The 24,136-nt window shown below is 41.1% G+C and overlaps 1 protein-coding gene across 9 annotated transcripts in view; it reads right to left on the bottom strand.

The window, feature by feature from the left end:
- Positions 1–24,136, bottom strand: part of MAPK10 (mitogen-activated protein kinase 10) — a 305,526-nt gene that overhangs the window by 6,216 nt on the left and 275,174 nt on the right. For all 9 annotated transcript variants that reach the window (XM_042469418.1, XM_042469420.1, XM_042469416.1 and 6 more), the window contains 2 exons: positions 7,756–7,819; positions 6,043–6,120 (listed from right to left, as the gene is read on the bottom strand). In XM_042469418.1, the coding sequence (XP_042325352.1) occupies positions 6,043–6,120; positions 7,756–7,819 (142 nt within the window). The remainder of the gene's footprint in view (positions 1–6,042; positions 6,121–7,755; positions 7,820–24,136) is intronic.

Below are 24,136 nucleotides of genomic sequence, written 5' to 3'. Positions count from 1 at the left end.
CTTATATCAATATTTACAGATAGATGAAGGGCAAGGGAGTTACATTTTTGTTCACTGCCTAAAGAGATCAAATAACAGTAAAAATATCAGAAGAGGGTCTATGGACCTTACCGCATTGCCCCCTGGGACATGATGGGGGCATGATGAAAGGGAGCGGGATGAGAACAGAATGGGTGCTATCACCAATTCTAATGCATAGAAGAATGCCGCTGCCGCCACTGCCAGAAGTTCCCATTCCGTTCCTGATCCATCCCAGAGGAGGCAATTTTCAGGAATGCTTCTAAACAGTTCCTGAAAATCACCTCCTCTGAGACAGATCCAGAATGCAATGGGAACTTTCAGCAGCAGTGGTGTTCTGCTGTGCAGTAGAATGGATGGTAGCACCCATTCTGTTCTCATCCCGCTCCCTTTCATCAAGCCCCCATCACATCCCAGGGGGAAATGCGGTAAGGTCGTATGACATAGCAGGGCAATCTTTGTCCTTCTCGTAAGTTCAAAAACCATCTACAAGTAAACAGTTCAGAGCTTCTCAGAGCTTTGAAAGATTACTTTTTTGGGCCATGCTGGCTAAGGTATTATAAGAGTTGTGGTTCAAAAAGCAACCTTTCCAAGTTCTACCCATCTCCCAGAAACCTGCTGAATGGGGAGGAAAACAACATACAGAATGGTATTTCAGAAACACAGAGGAAGAAAAGAGAGTGGTAGAAATTGGAGGGTTGGTTCTGGCCACCCACTGTTAGCCTTGGCCTTGTCCACTACTGACATACAGCTCCAAAAAGGCTAGTCCCGTCCATCTGCCAGCATGGAGCTCTGACTCCATCCTTAGTCTATACTAGTAAGCATATGGTGGTTGGGATTGCATTTAGTATTATTCCTTTGTCATTCCATATGACTGATGTATTTTATATGCTTATAGATATATCCAGAACATTGCATTGTTGTATTTACTGTTAGTGCATGAACAAATTGTAAACCAAAAATGAAAAGGACATTTGACAATTTCCCAGTCCTCAGAGAAAAAAGGGATTTCCTAACTGTTGGGATTCCCCTGCAAGAAAATCTAGATGCTGCAAGATCATTAACTATTTGAGACTTTTCAGCTCAAAATCCAACCATGCTGAGACCTAGGGTTTTTTCCCACAGAAAACTTGATTTTCTGCCATCTGTTCCCACCCCACTACCCTCTTCCTTTTACTCTTAATTGGTTACGCTGGGTGTCTTTGTGCTTTCATCTGATAACATTTCTTCCCAAGATATAAAGTAGCAAAGAAAATGATTGCTTCATAAATCAGCTTGTTTTGCTATCCTTTATGACAACAATGACAATGACCACATTTTATGAGCCAAAACGTAAACAGGTAATCGATATAAAAGCATGTGTGTGTAAATATATATTCTGTGCTCAAAGAATTTGGTAAATAAAAAGCCCACCTGTGGGGGCAAGAGTTAGATATGAACAAGAATGATGTTCCATGTTAGGTGAAATATGAAGCCCTTAATTAGTCCTTGCAAATTAATTCTCCATACAGACAAACCATGGTATCATTAAACATAAATCACCTAATGCAGCTTGCTCTGTGTGACAAATTTTCTTCTGAACAATGATTTATTTTGCTCTGTCTCCAGGAAAGGTTGTGCTGGGCAATGGCACAAGAAGCTCTTAAATCAAACCTGCACGTTCTGTCTTTCATTTTCAACTCTACAAGAACTGGTTTAACTGCTTTTCCGTCATAACTGAAATCAAATTGTGCATGTGATTGTGTGTGTGTGTGTGCATGCGCGCATCTGCCTGTCAATTTATGGCGACCCCATGGATTTCATAGGGTTTTCTTGGGCTGTAGCTGCACTGCAGAAATAATCCAGTTTGACCCCACTTAAACTGCCATGGCTCAATGCTATGGAATTCTGGGGATTGTAGTTTTGTGAGACATTTAGCCTTCTCTGTCAGGGAGTTCTGGTGCCCCAACAAACTACAGTTCCCTCAATTCCACAGAACTGAGTCATGACAGTTAAACTGGTGTCAAACTGGATTATTTCTGCAATGCGATTGTAGCCTTAGGCAAGGAATACTCAGAGGTGGTTTTGTCAGTACCTTCCTCTGAACTATTGCCTACAGTATCTGGTATTCTTCAGCAAGTATTCAGTTTCCAAGATTTGATGGGATCTGGTGCCTATAGGGAAATAATACTTAAAAACAGCAGTATCTCCCAACCTAATCGGCAACTTGGGTTGCCAGTTCCCAGGGCTAGATTCTGACTCTCCAGTTTTCGAGGGTCATCTCCGGGAAGGCAGGTGAGGGTACAAGTTCTTCCATTGTATTGGGCTCAGCAAGGAAAACAGCAGCTTCCTACAATTTTCAAGGCTTCATTCATTTGTTGTTGCAGTTTGCAAAGATTCTTCCAGGGATCTATCTGTTTACTTAGTTTTCTTCTCAGTCACCAGGGCTCATCCACCACTCTGCTTTGCATTCACCTTATGGTTAGAAACAAGTAGGCTAGATTAAATGGTCTTTATCCCTAAGTAGGTGAGAAGGAAAATTTATTGCATTTCATCTTTATCTGGGAAAATCCCTTTAGTTACGATTCTATTATTCAAAGGGGCGAAAAAGATGGTCCTGAAGGAGCAGTGTGATGCCACCTCAGAGAGCTGGATTGGGAGCGTGGCAACCACACACCATGACCCCAATCTGGCCAGCTTCCTCCTGAAATAGGAAAAAGTCTGCTCTTATCTGAAGTGGGGAAAAATGCCCCTTCACCTCTACAGCTAGCCAGCTCTGGGGTGAGTGGCATCTGAATGCCATGCCCCCAAGTCACCCAGAAGTCAGCCGGCATGTAATCTCCCAGCTTCCAGGTGACTCGAGGATGTATCATATCTAAATGCCATGGTTCCAAGCCAGGTAGAAGCTGGCTTTACCGGGCTGTCTGTTTCAGCCCTAAGACTCCCGTATTAACTTACCAACAGGAAATCTTCTCCTTTCTCTGAGTATCTGAATGACGAGCTATCAATAAACGTGGCTGGTACTTAATACACAATGCTTAATGAAATCACTAAAGGCCATATCTAAATCTCATGTTTTGGTGGATAAACCTCAAGGTCTGAGATGATCCTGATCTGGCATTGCTACTGGCAACTTACTGTGACATTTTTATTTCACATTAGGTTGTCATGTTTAACTATATAATTTGAATGGTACTCTGAATGTGTAACTTTACCCATAAGAAGGAGGAGAATGGAAACTTGTTCCCTTTGCCAATGTCCATGGTGGTAATTAAGGAATGTACATTGGGGAGAGGCAGAATGGTGTAGTGATTTAAGTGTTGGACCCCAAACACTGGGAGACCAGGTTTGAATCCCCACTCGACCAAGGAAAACTACTGGGTAATGCTGGGCATGTCACACTGTCGCAGCATCAGAGGAAGACAAAGACAAACCTTTCTGAACAAATTCTCCCAAGAAAACCCCATGATAGGTTCACTTTAGTGTTGCAACAACAACATTTGGGAGTGATCTCTTCTATCCCATCTCCTTCCACCACCATTGTGGATAACTTCCAGCCTTAAAGTATCATCATAAGATCTTCAGAGAGTGGAAACAAACAGTAACACATCTTGTGTTCATCTTCTGAGCAGGAAGAACTTGGGAAACCGCAGAAGGCACAGGAAGAGTATAAATGCCCATAGTTCTAAGTGGTAAAAACATATTGCTTCTGTTTAGAGTCCTCCCCTCTATAACCAACTTTTCTCTTCCAGTTAATGGAGCAGCAAAGTGAGGACAGAGCTTGGAGAGAAAAAAATCAGTTTGAGGATTGTAACTTTGTATGATTGCTAATTTATTTCTTTATTTGATTTATATTCTGCCTTTCTCCATATGTAAGACTGAAGACAGCCAAGGCTATAACTCCCAGAATCCTTCATCTTAAGGGTTCTGGGAGCTGAAGTCCAAAACCACAACTTTTCCAAGTTCTGAGTTGGGAGCATTTCAAATCAGTTTTGGTGTGTACCACCTGAAGTACCTGTTTTGCATTGTATTGCAATACTTCATTCATACTTCATCTCAAAGTGCATTATAAAATAAAGGGAATACAGATAATATTATTAATTATCGTTATACTTATTTATTTCCTGTCTTTTCCCCAATCTGGGACTCAGTGAAGATTACAACAAGTTAAAAACACATTTGTTAAAATTTTACAAAATACAAAAATTAAAACAAGTTTAAAGAATAAAATTCTGTTAAAACCAGATTAAAACATATATTATTAGACACACACCAGCACAACAATTAGCAAGATCCTGCACACTGTTTAGGCGAGATGGGCCTTATATAGTCACCCATCAAAAGCCTGTTGAAACAGAAAAATCTTTATTTCTTTGTGGAAAGAAAGCAGGGAAGGTGCCAGTCTAACCTCTTTGGGAAGAGTGTCCCAGAACCTGGGGGCAACCACTGAGAAGGAGCTCACCCATGTTCCCACTGAATGTATCTGTCAGGGTGGTGAGACAGAAAGAAGGGCCTCTCTCACAGATCTCAAAGCATAGGCTCATTTATAAGGGACAATACTGTCCTTCAAATAACCTGGACCTGAGATATATAAGTAGATAACAGCATATGCAGCATGTCCATACTATCCATAGGAAGTCTTCTCCTGAGTCATACACGTCCTCCCCAAGCTCATTAGACTTTCACAGCCAGATAATCTGCTTGGGGTATAGCACAAAACAGAGCTGACAATGATTCACAAAGAAACTTTCAAGCAGAAAACAATATTTGTCGACCTCAACTCAGATTTCTAAACACCTACATGTCTGCATGAAAGGGTCAGCACAGTTTCACCTTACAGTAAGTAACACTGCCTGACAGCACACTCATCCTCTTTGTGTTTGTGCAGAGACAGCAGGTACATAGAGACTTCATTTTATTAATGAACATAGTCAGCTGCATGGTATATTCTCTTTCCACTCAAGTGCATGTTCTTTCTTAATGTGCAACCTTAATGATGGTTAATGCCAGTAAATATTTTATTTTAACCAGGACTTGAACCAGGGTTTCAAGCTGATTATCAAACTAGGTGTAGTGTATATCTAGTATCCTTGCCTGAACTACAGCTCTAGGGCTCTCTAGCAAAGAATTGTGACACATCATCAAACTACAAATGCCAGGATTCAATAGGACAGAACCATGGTAGTCAAAATGACATGTCACTGATATAACCATGTAATTTAAATACAGCCAAAGAAGAGGGGAGGCATAGATCGTTCCCAAGCATTTAATGATGACAAAGGGACTGGCTGGCCACAACCAGAGCTTAGAAAAATTTCTGTTTTGAAATGCAAATTTCAGAACCCATCAGGATTACAAAAGGAACAGTAGCAAAAAAGGAAAAAAACATTTTCTATGTTCTGACTATAACTGAACTAGCCTATATATTTCATGAATGTGACCAACAACCTATATTGACATCAATACTGATTCATTTAGATATGGTTCTGAATGCATCTTACACTCTAAATCTACACATATCTACTCCAAAATAAATCCTTTTGACTTTCAATGGGACATACCCCGTGTTTTATTGTGTAGCTTCAAGTCATTCTGATTTATGGTGACCATAAGGAAAATCTATCACAGGCTTTTCTTGGGGGGGGGGGGGGGAGGTTGCCCTTATTTCCCTTGAAACTGAGAGAGTGTGACTTGCCCAAGGTCACCCAGTGGATTTTCATGGCCAGGCATGGTACCCCAGTGTCCTGTTCCAACACTCAAACAATTACACCACACTGGCTCTCTAATCATTCCTAAATACAACACACACATATATAGTACTCAGCCCTATACTATTGCATACTTTTGAAGTGTCTGCTGTTTTTGCAAACTCAATACTGGAGTTCACAAGATGAGCTAAATATTTTGATGAAATGCTTAGCCTTAAAGTGACACAGAGATACTGCTGCTGACCCAACAGTCGATTCAGAAAGAATGGTAAGAATCCATCTTTGGAAGCCTGAGCCTGTAGCAAACATAATACGGTTATTCACTGGGACTGAGTACCTGAGGGAGAAGGCTGTCCTTTTACTACACCATTTTTAGTCTTTTCTTCAGAGTTCATTACTTCCTTGTAGATTAATTCTGCAAGAGACAAAAGAGTTCATTATAAAGGTGCATCAGAGTCTTGAGTCCCTCCCCCCAACCCACCTAACAGTGTTTTCAAGGATTCAGAATAGTAATACTGGCAAGTCAAAATTGATGACACAACTCAAAGGAAATGAAAGAAATAGAATATTTGTTTTTCAGTTTCTGATAAAATTCTCACAGCTGAATTGCCAGCTCAAAACTGTACAGCAAATGTGAGGACGGTCTATCTAAAGTCCACCTCTACTCTTGTGAGACAAGGGCATTTCATAAGAGTTCCTTGCTTCAAATCTCAACTTTGCAGGAAATCCCAAACCCTGGGAAATCTTGCCATGTAAAGCCGGTATCTGTCATAAAGAATTATATTCTTCAGTCTAAAGAGAAGGAAAGACAGGCACCAAAACAGACAGAATTCCATCATCCCCCAGCATTTGGTATGTAATGTGGGGTCACTGCTGCGTATCAAATGTTGAGATGTCCATGTCTTGTGAGTGTGGCTGTCATCCGTTCTTTCCATTCATATCATGTACCAATGGAAATACAGGATTTCGGGCATCTTATATAACATGCACACAGGACAGGCTTTTCAGTTTTCCTGTATGATACATGACTTTTGGCAACTCTGCTACTGAAAGACCAAACTTGCAAACAAGTACACAGAAGTTTCTAATAGATATCTTTTAATCTGAAAAGTAACACACAACATTTTGTTATTTTGTTCAAACAGATTAGTATAGTTGCCCCTTGGAAACCTATTACAGAGGCCTGAATCTCAACCACACTAGACTCACAATATTCGCTGGGGTTTGGTGCCTGGATGCTCAAGTCCCATCATATATGATGATATAATAAAATAGTGTCCCTCATATAAAATTGCAAAATTAAGGTTTTCTTTCTGGATTTTATATTATTTTGGAATATTTTCAAGCCGTGCATGGTTGAATCCATGGATATAATCCAACTGTATTCCCAAATAAAAATTGAATTGTCCTTTGCAATCCTTCTCAGAATGGCATTAGCAAGTGACATCAGGCTATTTCATGTAGCCACATAGAGAGGGACTGCAGAGGAAAACAAAGTAGTAAAAGGTTTCAGGGTACCTGTGAGATGGGGTGGGACTATTTTTGCATAATTTTCATGCATTTTTGTGACTTTTTGCATGATTTAGGACAACAGGTGCCCCAAAATGTTTATGCTCCTTTGGGAGACTTGTAGGATTCAAGGGTGTCCCTGAAGTTAGGGTCACTCGATGTAGGTGGTGGGGGCAAACTGCCTTGCCCTGCCCCTTGGCCGGCCATCTGCCAGTGAAGGGGAAGGCATTGCAGCCTCTGGAGGTCCTGTTTAGGGCCCAGTGTGGCTATTGAGCAAGCGGTACCAGTAGCCGTACCAGTCCCTCCAGGTGTACCACCCCATCAGGTGATAGTCCCCTCTGGGATGTCACCTGGTGCGGTCGATACCCTTCTAGAGATGTCACTGGTAGTAACCTCTGGGGTCCACAGAAGTGGGTTACAGAGACTTCATGAAGCCAGTAAACCACACTATGCCCACTCCTGATTTAGGGCCAGTGGCCTGATATAGCCTACAGCATGCCCATTAAGGAATCTGGGCCTGTACCTTGAAAAAATGATTTACCTTTCCACTCTTCAATTGTGTGTTCCCTTTCATCCAGCTGCTTATCATATATCTGTGGAGGTGGCTGTAGAATAAAAATACAAGAAGAGTAGAATGTGCTGTACTAGGAATATAAAATGAACTTAATTCCTGGCATGTGGCTAAGAAAATGTAAATATAAAAATAGAAAGGAAAAGAAAGTGAGTGATTTCTGGCCAAGCATCCTATCCTGGTCTGCAACATGAGATAGCTGCAAGGGAATAATGTCATTAAAGGCAGGCTCATAAACCTTTAATTAACTTTGTGCCACATTTATGGTTTGTAAACATTAAATACAATATGGATAAAGAGTGTTTCTTCTTAAAATATAGGCTGAAATGGATTTTGGCTAAATTAAATATTCATAACTTATATCCACATCTTCAGTCCTCTTATTTTAAATGTTGTGTTAATCTTAAATGACCCCCTTTTCCTGGGCTGGATTCAACAATCCTTCAAGCTTTTCAGTGGATCTGCATGTCTTACGAATAGTTCACAATTATCCAGCTCATGACACTTAAATCCCCAGTAGCCTTTGAAAAACCAGGGCTTCCTGTGTCACAACACTGATATATGGCACATCCACACATTCAGACTACACAGCAAAGTTTAGGTTGCTCGCTGGAACAGCTTAAAACATTTTGTCCATTCTACCAAGGTGTGCGCTCCTCTTTGATTGATCCAATGTTATGAAACTACCCAGGACAAATAGCTAATCACTATCTGATTTTATTGCTTGAGGATGTAGATCCACTAATTACTGAGAATATGGCTCAATTCTGTGCAGCAGTTATTGCCACATGCAAACAAATAATTAAGGATCAGAATAAATGGTAATGATTGGAAACGAGATGTTAGAAGACTACTTCCTTTATGATGACGTGTAATGTTCTCTGCTTATTTGTATATTTTTGTTTTAATTTTATTTTAATTAGATATATAATTTTTTTTAAACAAGCATTTTATTAATATGTATACAACTCTGAGATACTTTTGGTCAATGACCATAAATAAAGATTGACAGATAGATAGATTGATTGATTGATTGATTGATTGATCAGCCTTTCTCAATTTAGTGGCCCCCATATTTATCAGATTACAGGCTCATTCACAGTCACCATTTTGCATCAAGGAGATCCAGCACTGAACTGATCAGGATCATAGTTCCCATTATGTTCACCCTAATCAAATTGCTCCATGCAGTTCACACTGCAAGGGACTCAGCAGTGGCAAGGGGAGGGAAGAGGAGGGACATGACAGTGGCAGTGAGGAAGAGGAGAAACATAAATGAAGAGGAGGCAAGTGGCGGCAGCAGTGAGAGAGCAAGGAAGAGGGGGAAAGAGGAAGATCGAGGGAGGAAGAGGAGGCAAGCAGCGGCAGCAGTTGGGGGTAAGAGGAAGAGGAGGAAAGAGGAAAATCAAGAGGAAGAGGAGGAGGCAAGTGGCAGTGACAGTCAGGGGCAGGAGAAAGAAGAAGAAGGAGGATAAGTAGTAGAGAGGAAGAGAAGGAAGGAAGAAGAGGCGGCAGTGCAACAGCAAGGGGAAGAGGAGGAGGAGGAGAGAGGAAGAGGCTGTGGCACGGAGGCAACCACACTCTCTCAGCCACAGAGAATGGCCATGGCAACCCCCTCTGAAGAAATATGCCACGAAAAGCACAAAGAGGAGGATGAGGAATGAGGGAGGGCGGAGGATGCATCGGTTCCCACTACCAAACATCTGGATCCTTTAGGCACTACAAAAAAGAAGTGATAGGTGACCTGGTGTCAATTGCACCAGGTCAAAAGGTTTCTTTGGCGGTCCCCCCTCCCACAAACTGCATGCAGTCAGGGATAATACACACCTATGAAACAACCTGGGTTCCACAGCAGGTTATTTCATAGTGTGAATGACCCTTACAATTCCCATCAGTGCAAAATAGTGTGACCACACAGTATGGGGATGGTGCTAGGTGGGGAAAACAGATATATGAATAGGCAGACAGAGAAGGGGGAAGAAAGACTCTTAAATCAACTCTCAAATGTATGAATTGATTTCCCACTCTGGGTGGCTCTACTGTGATGCCACATTAAAAGACCTTGATGTGGCAGACATTAAGTTCCACCAGGGAGCTCTGTATTTTAAGGAGAAGTAATGGAACAAAGAAAATAGTAGAATGAAAAGGGTTTCAAATGGATGGTCCTGCTGACAATTCCACTGCCGTCTGCTTTCAAGGTATTCACCGATTGGTTTTGAGTCAGTGTGAAGGAACAGTTGCTTGTCAAGGCAACTGGAAATACTCTGTGGCAGCAGGGCAAAACAGAGGAAGGAAAAAAGCAAAAAGGCCAAAGACAGCTTTTAAAATGTCTGCCAGAAACATTTTAAAATAGTTTGTACAAAGGGAAAGGGTTTCACATTGTGAAATGAAGAAAAAGTCTGCAGGAGTCAGGTTTGCTTGGGGTGGCAACAGGCACACACACGCTACCCACATGAGAAAAAAAGTTTTAATGTTGTTGTTTGGCAAAGTTACTTTTTTGGACTAATAGTTTCCAGACTGCAACTATGATGCCCAGTCTCTGTGCTAGATGAGGATTCGGAGAATTTTCATCAAAAAGTCCAATGATATTACCAAGCCTTGGTAAACAGTAGTTACTTTTCAACTGAAGAAGTTGATTTTGGAGAGGAAAGATCCAAGCAAGCACAGAGATGGGTGACATTCGTTTTAAGGCAGTTACAGATTTCCCAGAACATTATTTGTCAGGCTGTTTTCTTTTCTCTTGCTAGACTGAAAATACAGAGATGGAAGGAAACCAATACCATTCATTTCCAAGCCAAGCAAATGGACTGGGACCAAGCGATGATTTCAGGTGAGTAGGACAGTGAGTAGGAATGTGAAAGGAACTATCCAAGCTACTGAAACTCCCTTTATAATCCTAAATCAGAAGGAGATCACCATAGGCAAAGCAAACAAAGGACAGTTTAGAAATTTAGTTTATCTCTTTGCCAGGCTTTCCAATGCTAATGTATGCATTTTGAGCATGAGTTGCACCTCAGTCACTTCCAACATAAGGCATGCCCCTGTTCTCCCCAGCTTCTCCTTCTTGATGCTCTTGCACATTTAGCAAGGAGGAAAGCAGAACAGAGCTCACCAAGTTAGTACCTCTACTTTGGAAAAAAAAAAAGGCAAAAGGGGACCAAGGAAGGAAGGAAGGAAGGAAGAAGGAAATGATTTAGGATGTCTTTTATTTTAAGTCAAAACAGGGGTGGGAAGGAGAAGACACTGCTAAGCTCTTGGAAAGGCCAACAAAATAGGGGAAGGGAAGGGGGAAGGGAAGCACTGGCCCAAAGATAGAGGTGGAATGTTTTTAAAATGTGTTTGACAAGAATCCTGGAGATATGCGAATCTTTAGTTTGGGACTTAATCTTGCAAGATTTGTGTATTTTGGTGCAGAGAATAGCATTTTCTGTACAAAAAAAAAAGTTGGTTGTAATCCTTATCAGTTAAGTGAAGTGTACTGAATTAAGTGACCTCTCCTAGCCCAACCCCCCAAACCTGATAGAAATGGCATTTACCTGCACTCTAATTGCCAGCAGAATGAATCTTCATCTCCCCATGCAGCTGATGCCCAATAAAATAGGAACAGAAAAGATTTCTAATCATGGCAATAGTGTCAAAATTGTCACTAAGTAGCAATTGTGTATATGAAACAGTTATGGATGAGTAAATCTAGATTATTATTTTTCATATTGAGAATTGCTGCTTGGTCATGATTGTGACCCTATTGCCACTATCATAACTCCCACCTAAACCTACTATACAGGGCATCAGCTGCATGAGAAAAAGATCCATTCCACTGGCAACTGAAGCATGGGGGAATGACATTTTCATCAGGTTTGGGGGTCAGGTCAGGAGAAGTTATTTAATTAGTATACTTAACTAAATAGCTAATAGAACATTCTGGCCAGTATCTCTGTACAGAATTATTTTTCTGTGCAGAAAATGCTGTGGGTTTTTTTTTTTTTTTTTTTTTTTTGTGTGTTGTTTTTTGTGTTTTGTTGTTTTGCAAAATACTATGTGTGAAATTTGTGAGCTGTTTTTGAAAATCACATGGCTTTGTTTCCTTTGTGAGAAAGTCTTTGAAAACTGCACAGATTTTAAAGACTTTGTCACAGCAGGAAGAAGATTGCTAAATTGATATATGACTTCCTTCAAGGATGAAATTAGCAAAGAATTACATCCCTACCAGAGAGACAAGCCATGCTTAACTTGCCATATCCAGATGCTTTTAACTATAGTGTCCATCTACCCTGTTTCATAGTAATAATGTAGCATGTTCCATGTCTTGTTCTCATGTGCAAAACCAAGAAACCATGAAGGTTTTTGCCTTACCTATGTGACAGCAAGATACTTTATTCCAAGATATTTTTTGTTTGTTTGGAAGGAGTTTTTGGACAAGTTAGGCAAATTCTGAAACACTGTGAAAGCTGCTGTATTATCACCAGGGCTTCTATGAATCAAAAGCATTAGATGAGTAGTCTGAATCCTTTTGATAAATCAACGAGGCCTTCTGTGCCAGTTGTGTGTGTGTTGTTTGACAAAGTGAGGAATGGTGGCAACATTTTCTCATCAAACTGTTTAGGTTCTGCTGAGAATGAGAATTTGGGGTTATTTTGTTTTTGTTTTTTGTTTGCTTGTTTTTGCTTTTAGAATTCTCCACATTCCTACTTGAAAAAACTGAATTTCAAAGTACCCTATGATTTGTTGTATAAAAAAGAATAAAATAATTACAAGGTTTTCTACTGTATTGGGTCAGGAAACGTTGGAAATTGACAGGGAGAGGCTGACTATTATTCTCTTGCTGCTTTCCAACCACTGCTCTTCCACGTAGGTGATAAGTCCTGGGGAGAAGGCGAGGGTGAAATGGCATGCAACAGGAAAGATGTGAAATACAATAGAGAAAGGAAGGGTATATTCAACACAAAATCTTTGCTTCTAGCAGTGCTCTCCCCAAGAGAAGTTGTTTCACAATAGGCAGAGCAATTGTGCTGTTGTTCCATTCTTTTCTCCAAATTTGATGTCCTGTTGGTCATTTAGGCTTTCAGAAGTATGTATTAAAGGTTGTAGAAGCATAGTTGTACATGTGGTGCCATTGAGCATGTGGTGCCACTGCACTTTTCACATGCTGATTTACATTGTGCATTGCACATGAAGATGTACATTGTGCACCATAGCCACCCATCTCACATTTGTTTGCACACACATTTGTGAAGCGTTGCAATTCACAACTCTGTGAGTGTAAAGTTACATAATGTCTCTTTGAGGTCTCCAGATGCTTTGTGCTTTTTTCTAATGACTCTGGGAGAGGAGGAGAAGCAATGCAGGCAACATGCAAGGGAGCATAAGTTTAATAATGTCCTTGGTTAGCATCTCCATAAATGCTGGGTGAAAAAAATTAATGGCTATTCCACAACAAAAACCTAATGTGGGAACAGACTGAGGGGACAGGAAGGGTGTAGGATAGAGACAATCCTCCTAGATCCATACTGGATCTCTAGTATCTACATTGTATTGTTCCTCTGAACTGATCTAGGCAGATATTGCTGGTTTTGTTCAAATGGGATTTCTCAGGGCACATCTGAACAAAAGCTAGGGAGATGTCCTGCCCCCTTGCCCCCTTTTTTCTAAAGCAAACACCCTTGCTTCCTCAAAGGTATCGGGAAGATGTAGTCTCGCCTGTCTGCTCACAAGTGGTTGGTGCTAGGGGTGAGGTATAGTAGAAGTGGAGGTCAAAACATATGAGAGGGGTTCATATAAAGCTGTTTTACTCTGAGCCAGCTTGTTAGGGATTCCATGACCAGAAAAGCCAATTTTTATGCAAAATACTTGCCTGTATAGGGGGAGATTATGGGGCAGGTTCCAGGGCAGCAAAAAAGGTGCCACAGGCCACATTTTGCCCATTCCTTCTATAGAATGTAAGACTGCCTTCCCCAACCTAATGCCTTCCAGATATTTTGGAATCCAGTTCCCATGATCTTTCTCCACTAGCCACATAAATGGGCTGATGGGAAATGTACACTAAAATAACTGGATGGGCACCAGGTTAGCAAAGCCTTTGTCATATTTTGCTTCCATTCTATTTCTACACTGTGACTTGAGACTTTGAGACCATGATTACTTTTGTCCTTGGGCAAATCACACTCTCACAGGTTTAGAGGATGGCAATGGCACACACCCCCTACAAAAAAAATGAAGAAATTTACCAAGAAAACCCTGTGATGGGTCTTAGAGTGGACATAAGTTGGGAACAATTTGAAGGCACACAACAACAGCAAGAACTGTTACTAAAGTTACAGCTTTATTAACTTCTCTATCTCTTCCTACAAAGTAGCTTGCCTGGCACAGATTACAGTATCACTTTGTGCCAAACCCTGGTCAAGGCTTTACAGTTCCAGCCAGAGAGCATTCTCTCTTTTGCCAGTCCTCATGCTGCAAACCTCCTTTGCTCAGCTTAAGAACCAGAGCACATAAATCTAGCCCATGACAACAGGGAGATGATGAACCTGGGTCATCCAGATTAGTGAGTCTGACAACCTGTCACTCAGCAGCTATGCCAAACCTAAAGCTTGCATTTGATAATGAAGGGAAAGCAAAGAATGGATGCTGGTGGGCAGGAGGAGGGATGGCGAAAGAGTGGGGAGGCAGATGAGAAAGAAAACCCAAAGGGGATGGGACTGTGAATTTAGACAAAGGTTGATATAGTTAGGAGGTGGGTGCCTGAAGAAGGGGTGAGCTTGGCCAAACTATACTTCTAGTCACATCAGCTGAGACACTGTGATCACCGTCAAAGGCACAGCAAGGAAAGCAAAGGAAAGGCTTCAACCATCACCACTCCAAAAGCCTCCCATAAGTTGGCAGGGGGGGTTAAAAAGATTCTTTGCCAGAATCAATTCAAGCAAATGGCACCATTAAACAGATGGAGAATTCAAACATGTGCAGAGTATTTTAAATTCTATGCATGCTTAAAGGAATTGTGTTTTTAATGGTGCAAGGTACTAAAATTGCTTTTGAAAGCCAACGTCTTGTTATTTTTTTAAGCTACCTATCAAGTTTAGAAATGAAGCTTGTGTTTGGTTTTTATAGTATGTGAAGTGGCCTGTTTTCTATTTTCATCAAAAAAAATATGAGTTTCTGTCACCAGAATATAAGTGCCAAACTGTGCTGACATGTGTCCATCCATGATTTAAAAAAAATTAAGCTCTTTGCTGAAGAGCTAAACTGAAAGAGCCAATTACGCCTAGAAACTGCTCTTCTGTCATTTCATATTATGGCTGCACACACAAGCACACACGCATATACACTCGTTCTAACCCAGATTGGAGCAGACAGATCCAAGGGGATGCTTTGTAGCTAAGAGGGAAAATGTGCAGGAAATTCATAGAATCATTACATATAAGCATGTGCTTGGCTGCTGCTGAACTTGGTTACTCCTTACATCGCCAAACAGATCCTGGTAGCCATGGTTATGGTTGCCAAGGAAACAAAAAGTCCTGAGACAGTGATGACTTCCAGCTTGACCAGCTCCCCTCACCTGCAAATCTGCAGAGACTGCTTCAGTAATGCACAAAAAATAATAATTAAATCTAGAAATAAACCTTCCACAGAATTGCAAAAATGCACATAAGTGTTCATAAAACTCTTATACACTTTTTAGCCTTTTGACACACTTTCTAGTCATCTACAAAGCCCTGAAAGCATAAGGCTAAGGCAGTGTGATGGATCTTCTGGATAATGCTGCTCCTCAAGGTAACAATAATTTGCTACCTGTTTCCAGACAGCATAGACCACACAAATTGCACACAAGTCATATAACAGTGGTGGCTAATGGGACCCAAGCCAGTAAATTAGTTAATCCACTCTGGGGTTTAATCTAGATGAATCCCAAATATTCAGCACTGTGATTAGCCTATTTAAAGTTAGGATGACAGCCTGGAGTAAATTCATCACCCCACTGACCAGAGACCCATCTACTGCCATTAGTCTGTTTCTCCAAACAGCATACAAGTTCAGTAAAATGGCAATGCAAAAAAGCAGTTCAGATTGGTTCAGGTTTCTCAAGAATTTCACCCCTGGTCTCCAGAATAACACCATAACCAAATGGCACCTCCCCTCCCAAATTATTACATACTTCACGTATCTGTTGTTGCATGTATCAGCTGCTGGCACAGAAATGCCAACAGATGGCAGTGCTGAGACATCATTTTTCTTTAATCATCAGGAAGGGGTATTAAAAGGGTGGTTCTGTAAATGAAATGCTCTACTATCCAGCAGTGTACTGCCATGGCACAAGATCTTTCTGTAATGATTTCTCAAGGTATGTCCTGTTCAGCAAAGGGCAAACTATTCAAAAATCATCTAGATTTGAGAGTTCACAGTGTAGAACACTGAAGGATTTCTAACACACTAACACAAGCAGCAGTATAGGGGTAGTTATTGTGGCGAAGCCTCCCATCATGACAGTCCCAGTGGCTGCACCCCCCTGGAGAGTCTGCAAACGCAGGTAGCTGTTCTGTTCCATACCAACAAAACAGTTCAAGCAGTTTGCATCTCTGACAGGAGCAGGCTTTACCTAAACCTATTGGCTCCTAATTGCTCACTCAAGACTAAGTCTCTCTCTCTCTCTCTCTCTCTCTCTCCCTCACACACACACACACACACACAAAATCACAATATTTTTGACTGCTACAGAAATACCTCATAACAAATCTCTGTTTCTGGGTAAACTCACTTGTTCCTCTACTTGCCGTGACAACTAGAAATGAGCTGAGAGGGGACAGAAAAGTTTGTGGGGCTCTCTGACAGCATCACAGGATCTCCTTAGCCAAAAAAACCACTGGCATTTTGACCCCATGAGACCTGGCTCTGCCACACCACTACACACAACACAACCAAACTCCATAAGGAGGAACCAAAAACCAATTTACTCCTAAACAGCAGAACAATTGTTGACCAACCTTCAGAGGTCAAAAAAATCAGTCTGCCATTTGGTTGTGTTTCCTGACAAAAGGCTCTACAGGGCAACCACTTCGCCCCACTCTGTTCTTTCATTCATTGTAAATGACAGCACTTCATCCTATGAGTAATAACATACATTTCCCTCTAGTTAGCAGCAGGTCACAGCTTGGCATTTAAAGAAAGACCACCAGGCATCTACAATTTTAAAAGCTGTCAGTAGGAGAAAAGGCTCTTTGCTTTCCTTTTGCGATTTCCCAGTCTTGTTACACTCCCTGCCATTTGAACGAGACATCATAATTTTATTGCTCCTCTGTTGCCTCTGAAAAGATCATAAAACTTTTAATAGACTTATAAAAATGAGATTTTAACTGGCTTAGGTTTCTGCATCCCTAGCTGGGATGCCATCTACTCAACCACTTCCTCACCTGCATGGCCAGTACTGTAAATCCCAGGAAGATGCATGAGGTCATTACCTCTAGGTTAAGCTCTTGATGTGAAATCATTGGCATTTTCTACAAATGCTGAGCATTCTTTAAAATGCTCCCAGTTTCCCTCTGTAGTGCTTAAGCAGCTTACGTTGATGTCCCTGTGTCCAAATCTGATAGCTTTGCTTTTTTCTTCTTTCAACTCCCACTAACCAGGTTTATTAAACCATAGTGTGTGTGTGTGTGTGTGTGTGTGTGTGTTGTGTGTACAGTTGCATTTGGGAGGAGATGAATGCGTCTAACTGTAAGTTTTGTATTTTTGCACACAAAATGAATTAAAAACTGCATAGGAAACTAGGAAATAAAGAAAAGATGAACAGCAGAATATTACCCCTGCATACTTAGAAGGAGCCAGTCTAAATCCCCTGAAGGTACCAGATTCTGCCCGATCTAGGAAGTAAAGGTCAGGCCTGGTTAATATTTGAAAAGTAGACCACCAGGGAATACCAGGGACTATAGGCTATGCTCAGAGGTAGACACAAATAAATCCTGCCAAGAAACTCTCTGAACATACCTTGCCAAGAAAAACTTTATGATACCTTTGCCATAAACTGGAGTAAATGTGAAGGCACATTACAACTGCAAAAACACTTAGACCTAAGTAGCATTGAGTTAAATGGGACTTTCTCGTAGGTACATGTTATGGGATTGCCAGTTTAGTGTTTATGTAAAAATGGATAGCTGGATATGAATAATCAAAACTTGAAGTGTATATCTTATGTATCTTTAGAAGCCACTCATATGGAGAATAATAATTGCAAAGAAAGGAAAAAGAAGGAGAGACAGAAGTGCCTGATACTTTGTGGATAAATAAAAATGTTTTAAGTTCTCCAGCAAGACTGTGAGTTCAGGGACCATTTTTTGCATATAGGAACATGGGAAATCCAGGTTCAGGTCCCCATTAAGACATGGAAGGCTGGATGACCTTGGGCTTATCTTTGCTCTAAGTCAATCATACCTCACAGATTTGTGAAGATAAACAGGAGGAAAGGCATCATTTATGTTACTTATGCTTATTAGAGGAGAAGTGAGATCTAAATGGCGGAGAGGTGTTATATTCAGTATTTTTTAATAAATAAGATTAATAAGTGCTGTTATGTAGCTTTCTGGCCTTCGCCGGCAGCTCAGCCAAGAATCTTCCAAGCAGGCTCCAGACTTCTCCGATCCATGAACAGAAGCAATACCATGTGACTTAAAATGACTAGGTCAGCCAGTAGGAAGCCATCCATGGGGTGATTATTCATCTATTTGCATAAACTATTCATCTCACTATAAGAACAGACGCTGGAGCTATTCATGGGAAAAGCACACACAGAAAAGTGGGCTAGATCATTTGAATAAATAGTTGTGTGCAACAATTTGATTCAACACACATCTGTCACTCACCGTTTTTACAAAAAAACCAATGCCAGCTTTTTACACAGTTGAGATATATAGCCATGCAATCAAATGTTCAACAGATGCTCTGTTTGTAAACTACAAAATGGAGATGAAACAGCATGCATAAATGCCTCCAGGAAATGCTGCATGACTTATTTGCAATTATGTTTACAAAGAAAAAATACTTTAGTAGGTTTTACTTATTGAGCTCTATTGTAGCTGAATATTTCTGGTTGTGGCATTTGTTATGTGACTTCAAATTGCTTCTAATGTATCGTGACTCTAAGCTAAACTTATTATGGGGTTTTCTATTTGTTTGTTTGTGGGGTGGGAAGTCTGCCTTTCTCTCAGAATGAGATGGTGGGTTCATTCAATGGCTTCCCATGGCCAAGTGGGGATTTGAAACCTGGTCTCCTGGAGTCCTTGCCCAACCAGTATATCAGTCATAACATAGTAATCTCCATTTCATCAAGGTGTTTTGACTCAGTTAGGATTTTAGTTCAAATGTTTCAAAGTTTAGTAATAAGGATGTCACTATACAGGCATACGTCAGTTAACAAAGCCTCTGACAACGAAGCTCATTTTTACACAGTCTTTTTATGTCTGTTCAGCCCCCCCCCCCTCCAAACTCTGTTTACCTAGAAGTTTTTAGTAGCATCAGAAAAGGGAAGAGCAGATAAACTACCCTCCAGTACGCATTTTAAATCACAAGAAATGTGATCGCTGGTGAAAGAAAAAGTCATCCCTGGATGCATTTTGGAAGCAGTCTTCAAGTGATCTCTAGAAGGTTCACCATATTAGTTTATTCTTTATGACATCACTGATTTATAGAACTCACTATGTATAAAGGGACAGAGTTGAGTTAGGTAGATTTAGCAACTTCTCTGACTCTTGTATTATTGTTGGCAATTTTATTTTCGGGAATTTGATGATACGTATATTTTGATTGAATATGCATATTTTGAGCCTATGGACTATAATAAATTATGACTGACTGACTGACTGATTGATTTCATATGTCTATATTGATAGTTTTGAAGAAAAGGTTTGCTGAACTGCTCTTCATTTTGTGGTTTAGGAACCTATCACTATTCTTTCCTTGTTATTTCTGCCTCTCGTACCAAATTTTCTGTTAAAGAAGTCATGCCCAGGAACACATCAATGTTATTAATTGTTGTGTGCCTTCAAGTTTTTTTCGACTTATGGCAACTCTAAGGCAAACCCCATCATGGGGTTTTCTTGGTAAGATTTGTTCATAGGAGGTTTGCCACTGACTTCCCTTGTGGCTGAGAGCATGTAACCTGCTTATGGTCACCTAGTGGGTTTCATGGTCAAATTGGCTTAACACTCAAACCACTGTGCCACACTGACCTTTGTACAATTTGGCACACAAGATCCTACAAGACATGGAAGCTCTTAAGCAAGGCTGTCACCACCATTATTATTATTCTGTTTATTTATATCCCATCTTCCTCCCAGTACAGTGACTCAAGGCAGCTAAAACAGCCCAGGTTAAAATAATATAAAACATTAAAAATACAAAGTTTAAAAAACACCATCACCATCATCACAAATGCTGTTATGGCCAGTGGCTGTTGGTGGCTTCCATTTCAATGGGGCTATGAATCCATTCTAGATTTAAAATCTAACCAATATTTTGAAACTATTTGAGGGATAGGGCTCAGCCCCTTAGATATCTTCACTAAAGTCTAGACTAAAATCTAGAGGGATGAGCTAGCTGCAAATAAGGGAGGTACTGGCCTCCACTGCTTATGCTTTTAATGACCACAGAAGTTAAGTAGACGAAGCCTTTGAAAGCACTTTGCTCCTTGAAAAGTAATGTTTCTTCTGCTCTGTTTTGTTCAGACTGCTGTGAAAGGCAATGGAGCGGGGGGGGGGGATTGCTACATTAAGAGGACATGCACTAAATAGGGACGAGTGAGAATATGATTTGTTCTGCCTCTTTAAGCCACCCAGTCTCATTCAGACTTCCCAATCACAACAGAATTATCATTAACACGTCACTCTTGTCTGAATTTTGCAATGTACTCCTCTACTCAAAAACTGGATTAAAATGTATACATTAGGGAAAACTGCATACAAATTTGCTTATCTTGAGGGAAACTGTGTACTAAATGCATATGGTAGAAGGAACTGCATATAAAACTAAAATTTTGGTGTCTGTTTTTTAACTGCAGACTGCTGGGGAAATTGATCAGAACAGACTTGTAACAAAATACACACAAAACTGATGTGATCTGGGAAGCAATTGAATGAGTGATTTCCTATCCTTAATGATAAAATCTCTTTATAGAAGGGAAAACTATGAAGGCAACCAGAAAGGCAAGCCTAATTATGCTAAGAATCATTAACAGTACCACTCTGTCATGGAGAAATAAAATGAAAACTGGATCAAGAATTCTCATAAGGTAAGAGTAGAATGCTGGATTTGGGGGGTTTCGCTTCCCTTCTTCCAAGACCCTGCCATGTACACTGCCTTGGCCCCCATTTCCCAGAGTATAAAATGGGAATAATTCATTGAATAAAGCTTGTTATTGTTTGCCATGAGGTCTGCTTCAATATCTGGCAACCATGTAAACAGAAGAACTCCAGGAGCTCCCATAATCCACAATTCTGCTCAAGTCTTTCAAATTAACAGAGCCATGTGCAGAGCCTTGAGCGAATCATTCTGTTTGTAATGTGGTCTTTCTCTTTTCTTGATGTGTTCTACTTTACCAGCATCACTGTCTTTTCTAATGAATCATCTCGTCTCATGACATACCTAAAGTACTATAGCCTCATTTTAGTCATTTTGGCTTTTAGGGAGAGTTTAGGCTTAATTGGCTATTAGATCCACTTATGTGTCTTTCTGGTGGACCATGATATCTGTGGAAGTCTTGTCCAGCAACTTATTTCAAATGAATTGATTTCTTCTTATCAGATTTCTTTACCATCTAGCTTTCACAACTATATATAGAAATAAAAAATACTATGGCATGGATGATGCTGACCTTTGTTTTTAAAGATATATCTTTACACTTGATGATCTTATCTAGTTCTTTCAACTGCTCTTCCAAGTCTTGGTAATGCTTATGTAAGAGATATTTTCTCTGAACACAAGGGCCATGTTGGATCAGACCACAGACGTAGATATAGAATCATAGAATCATAGAATCGTAGAGTTGGAAGAGACCACTAGGGCCATCCAGTCCAACCCCCTGCCATGCAGGAAATCCAACTCAAAGCATCCCTGACAGATGGCCATCCAGCCTCTGTTTAAAGACCTCCAAGGAAGGAGACTCTATCACCCTCCGAGGGAGTGCATTCCATTGTCGAACAGCCCTAACTGTCAGGAAGTTCCTCCTAATGTTCAGGTGGAATCTCTTTTCCTGTAGCTTGCATCCATTGTTCCGGGTCCTGTTCTCTGGAGCAGCAGAAAACAAGCTTGCTCCCTCTTCAATATGACATCCTTTCAAATATTTAAACAGGGCTATCATATCACCTCTTAACCTTCTTTTGTCCAGGCTAAACATCCCCAGCTCCCTAAGTCGTTCCTCATAGGGCATGGTTTCCAGACCCTTCACCATTTTTGTCGCCCTCCTTTGGACACGCTCCAGTTTCTCAATGTCCTTTCTGAATTGTGGTGCCCAGAACTGGACACAATATTCTAGGTGGGGCCTGACCAGAGCAGAATACAGTGGCACTATTACTTCTCTTGATCTAGACACTATACTTCTATTGATGCAGCCTAAAATAGCATTGGCCTTTTTAGCTGCCGCATCACACTGTTCACTCATGTTCAACTTGTGGTCTACTTGGACTCCTAGATCCCTTTCACACGTAGTTTCATTCAGCCAGGTGTCACCCATCCTATATCTGTGCATTTTATTTTTTCGCCCTAAGTGCAATACCTTACATTTCTCCGTGTTGAATTTCATTTTGTTAGCTTTGGCCCAGCTTTCTAGTCTATTCAGGTCATTTTGAATCTTGATCCTGTCCTCTGGGGTATTAGCTATTCCCCCTAATTTGGTATCATCTGCAAATTTGATAAGTATGCTCCCAATTCTGTCATCCAGGTCATTGATAAAGATGTTGAATAGCACTGGGCCCAGGACAGAGCCCTGTGGGACCCCACTGGTCACTTCTCTCCAGGATGAAAAGGAGCCATTGTTGAGTACCCTTGTTTATTTCCCATGCTCTGTGCATTAGTGTAGAGACATCGCAGACCATGGTTCCCTTTTAGTTGCTGCCTGTGCAAGTTTTTTTGCCTCCCACTGATGGGTCCTTGCACTGTTTGCCTTGTTTCCTCTATGTCAGTTTGACTATTTTCGCCATCCCTTTCGCCTTCCTTAATATTGTCTCCCTTCCCCTCGGAACTCAGTTTAAAGCCCTCCTGATCAAGTTCTTGAGACTGTTGGCAAAAACATTTCTTCCAACTGGCGTGAGATGCAACCCGTCTGTTGCAAGAAGTCCCTCCTCATGGAACCACAGCCCATGATCGAAGAATCCAAATCCTTCTCGGCGGCACCATCTGCGAAGCCAGTTGTTCACATCCGCTATTTTCCTCTCCCTTCCTGGACCATGCCCTTCAACTGGCAGAAGAGACGAGATGACAACCTGTACATCCATTCCTTTCAGCTTCCTACCAAGCGCCTCGTAATCCCTTTTGATGTTCTGCAGGCTGTGTCTTGCAGTATCATTAGTTCCCACGTGGACCAAAAGGAAGGGGTATTGGTCAGAAGGCTTGTCCAGTCTTGTCAGTCTCTCTGTCACATCCCGGATCTTTGCACCTGGAAGACAACACACCTCTCGAGACATCTTGTCAGGCCTACAAATCACTGCTTCTGTACCCCTCAGCAAGGAGTCCCCCACTACGACCACACGCCTCCTCCGAGGCTTAGCAGCGACTGTTCCCTCGGGTGGGACTCTCAGGCTCCCCTGCTCTGTCCCTGAAGTCTGTCCATGCTGCTCTTCTTCATCCTCCTTGATATGGGAAAGAGCTTCGAATCGATTCTCTAGCTGCAAGCTCCCCGAACAATTCCTTCTTGGCTTACTTCTCTTTGTGACATTCTTCCAGCTGTCTGCCTCCTCTGTTTGGCAAGTGACCTCTTCCACCCTAGCATCTTCCTCTGTGTGGTACTCATCCAAGATGGTTAGTTCTATTGTGTCCAGGAAATCCTCTTGTTCCCTAATATGCTGAAGTGTAGCTACTCTGGACTCCAGCTGCTGCACTTTCTCCTCCAAGAGTGCTACCAACTTGCACTTGGTGCATGTGAAGTTCTCGACTTCTGTAGGCAAGAAGAGAAACATCCCACAAGAGTTGCAGGTGACTGCAGCAGATCCCTCATTGTCCGTACTGCAAAGTCTTTAGTAATGAATATAACAGTTAATCTACTGGGAATACTTCTTTAAAGAAATGTACTGGCTGCTATCTTACACTTAAAGGGCAGGTTCTGTTTCAATATCTGATTCTAACCTGATGTCACTTGAGCAGAGTTGTTGAGTTAAAG

The sequence above is a fragment of the Sceloporus undulatus genome, chromosome 5 (assembly GCF_019175285.1).
Source record: "Sceloporus undulatus isolate JIND9_A2432 ecotype Alabama chromosome 5, SceUnd_v1.1, whole genome shotgun sequence".
NCBI lineage: Eukaryota > Metazoa > Chordata > Lepidosauria > Squamata > Phrynosomatidae > Sceloporus > Sceloporus undulatus.
The sequence above is the reverse complement of the archived record's forward strand: the minus strand, read 5'-3'. Positions and strand labels throughout refer to the sequence as shown.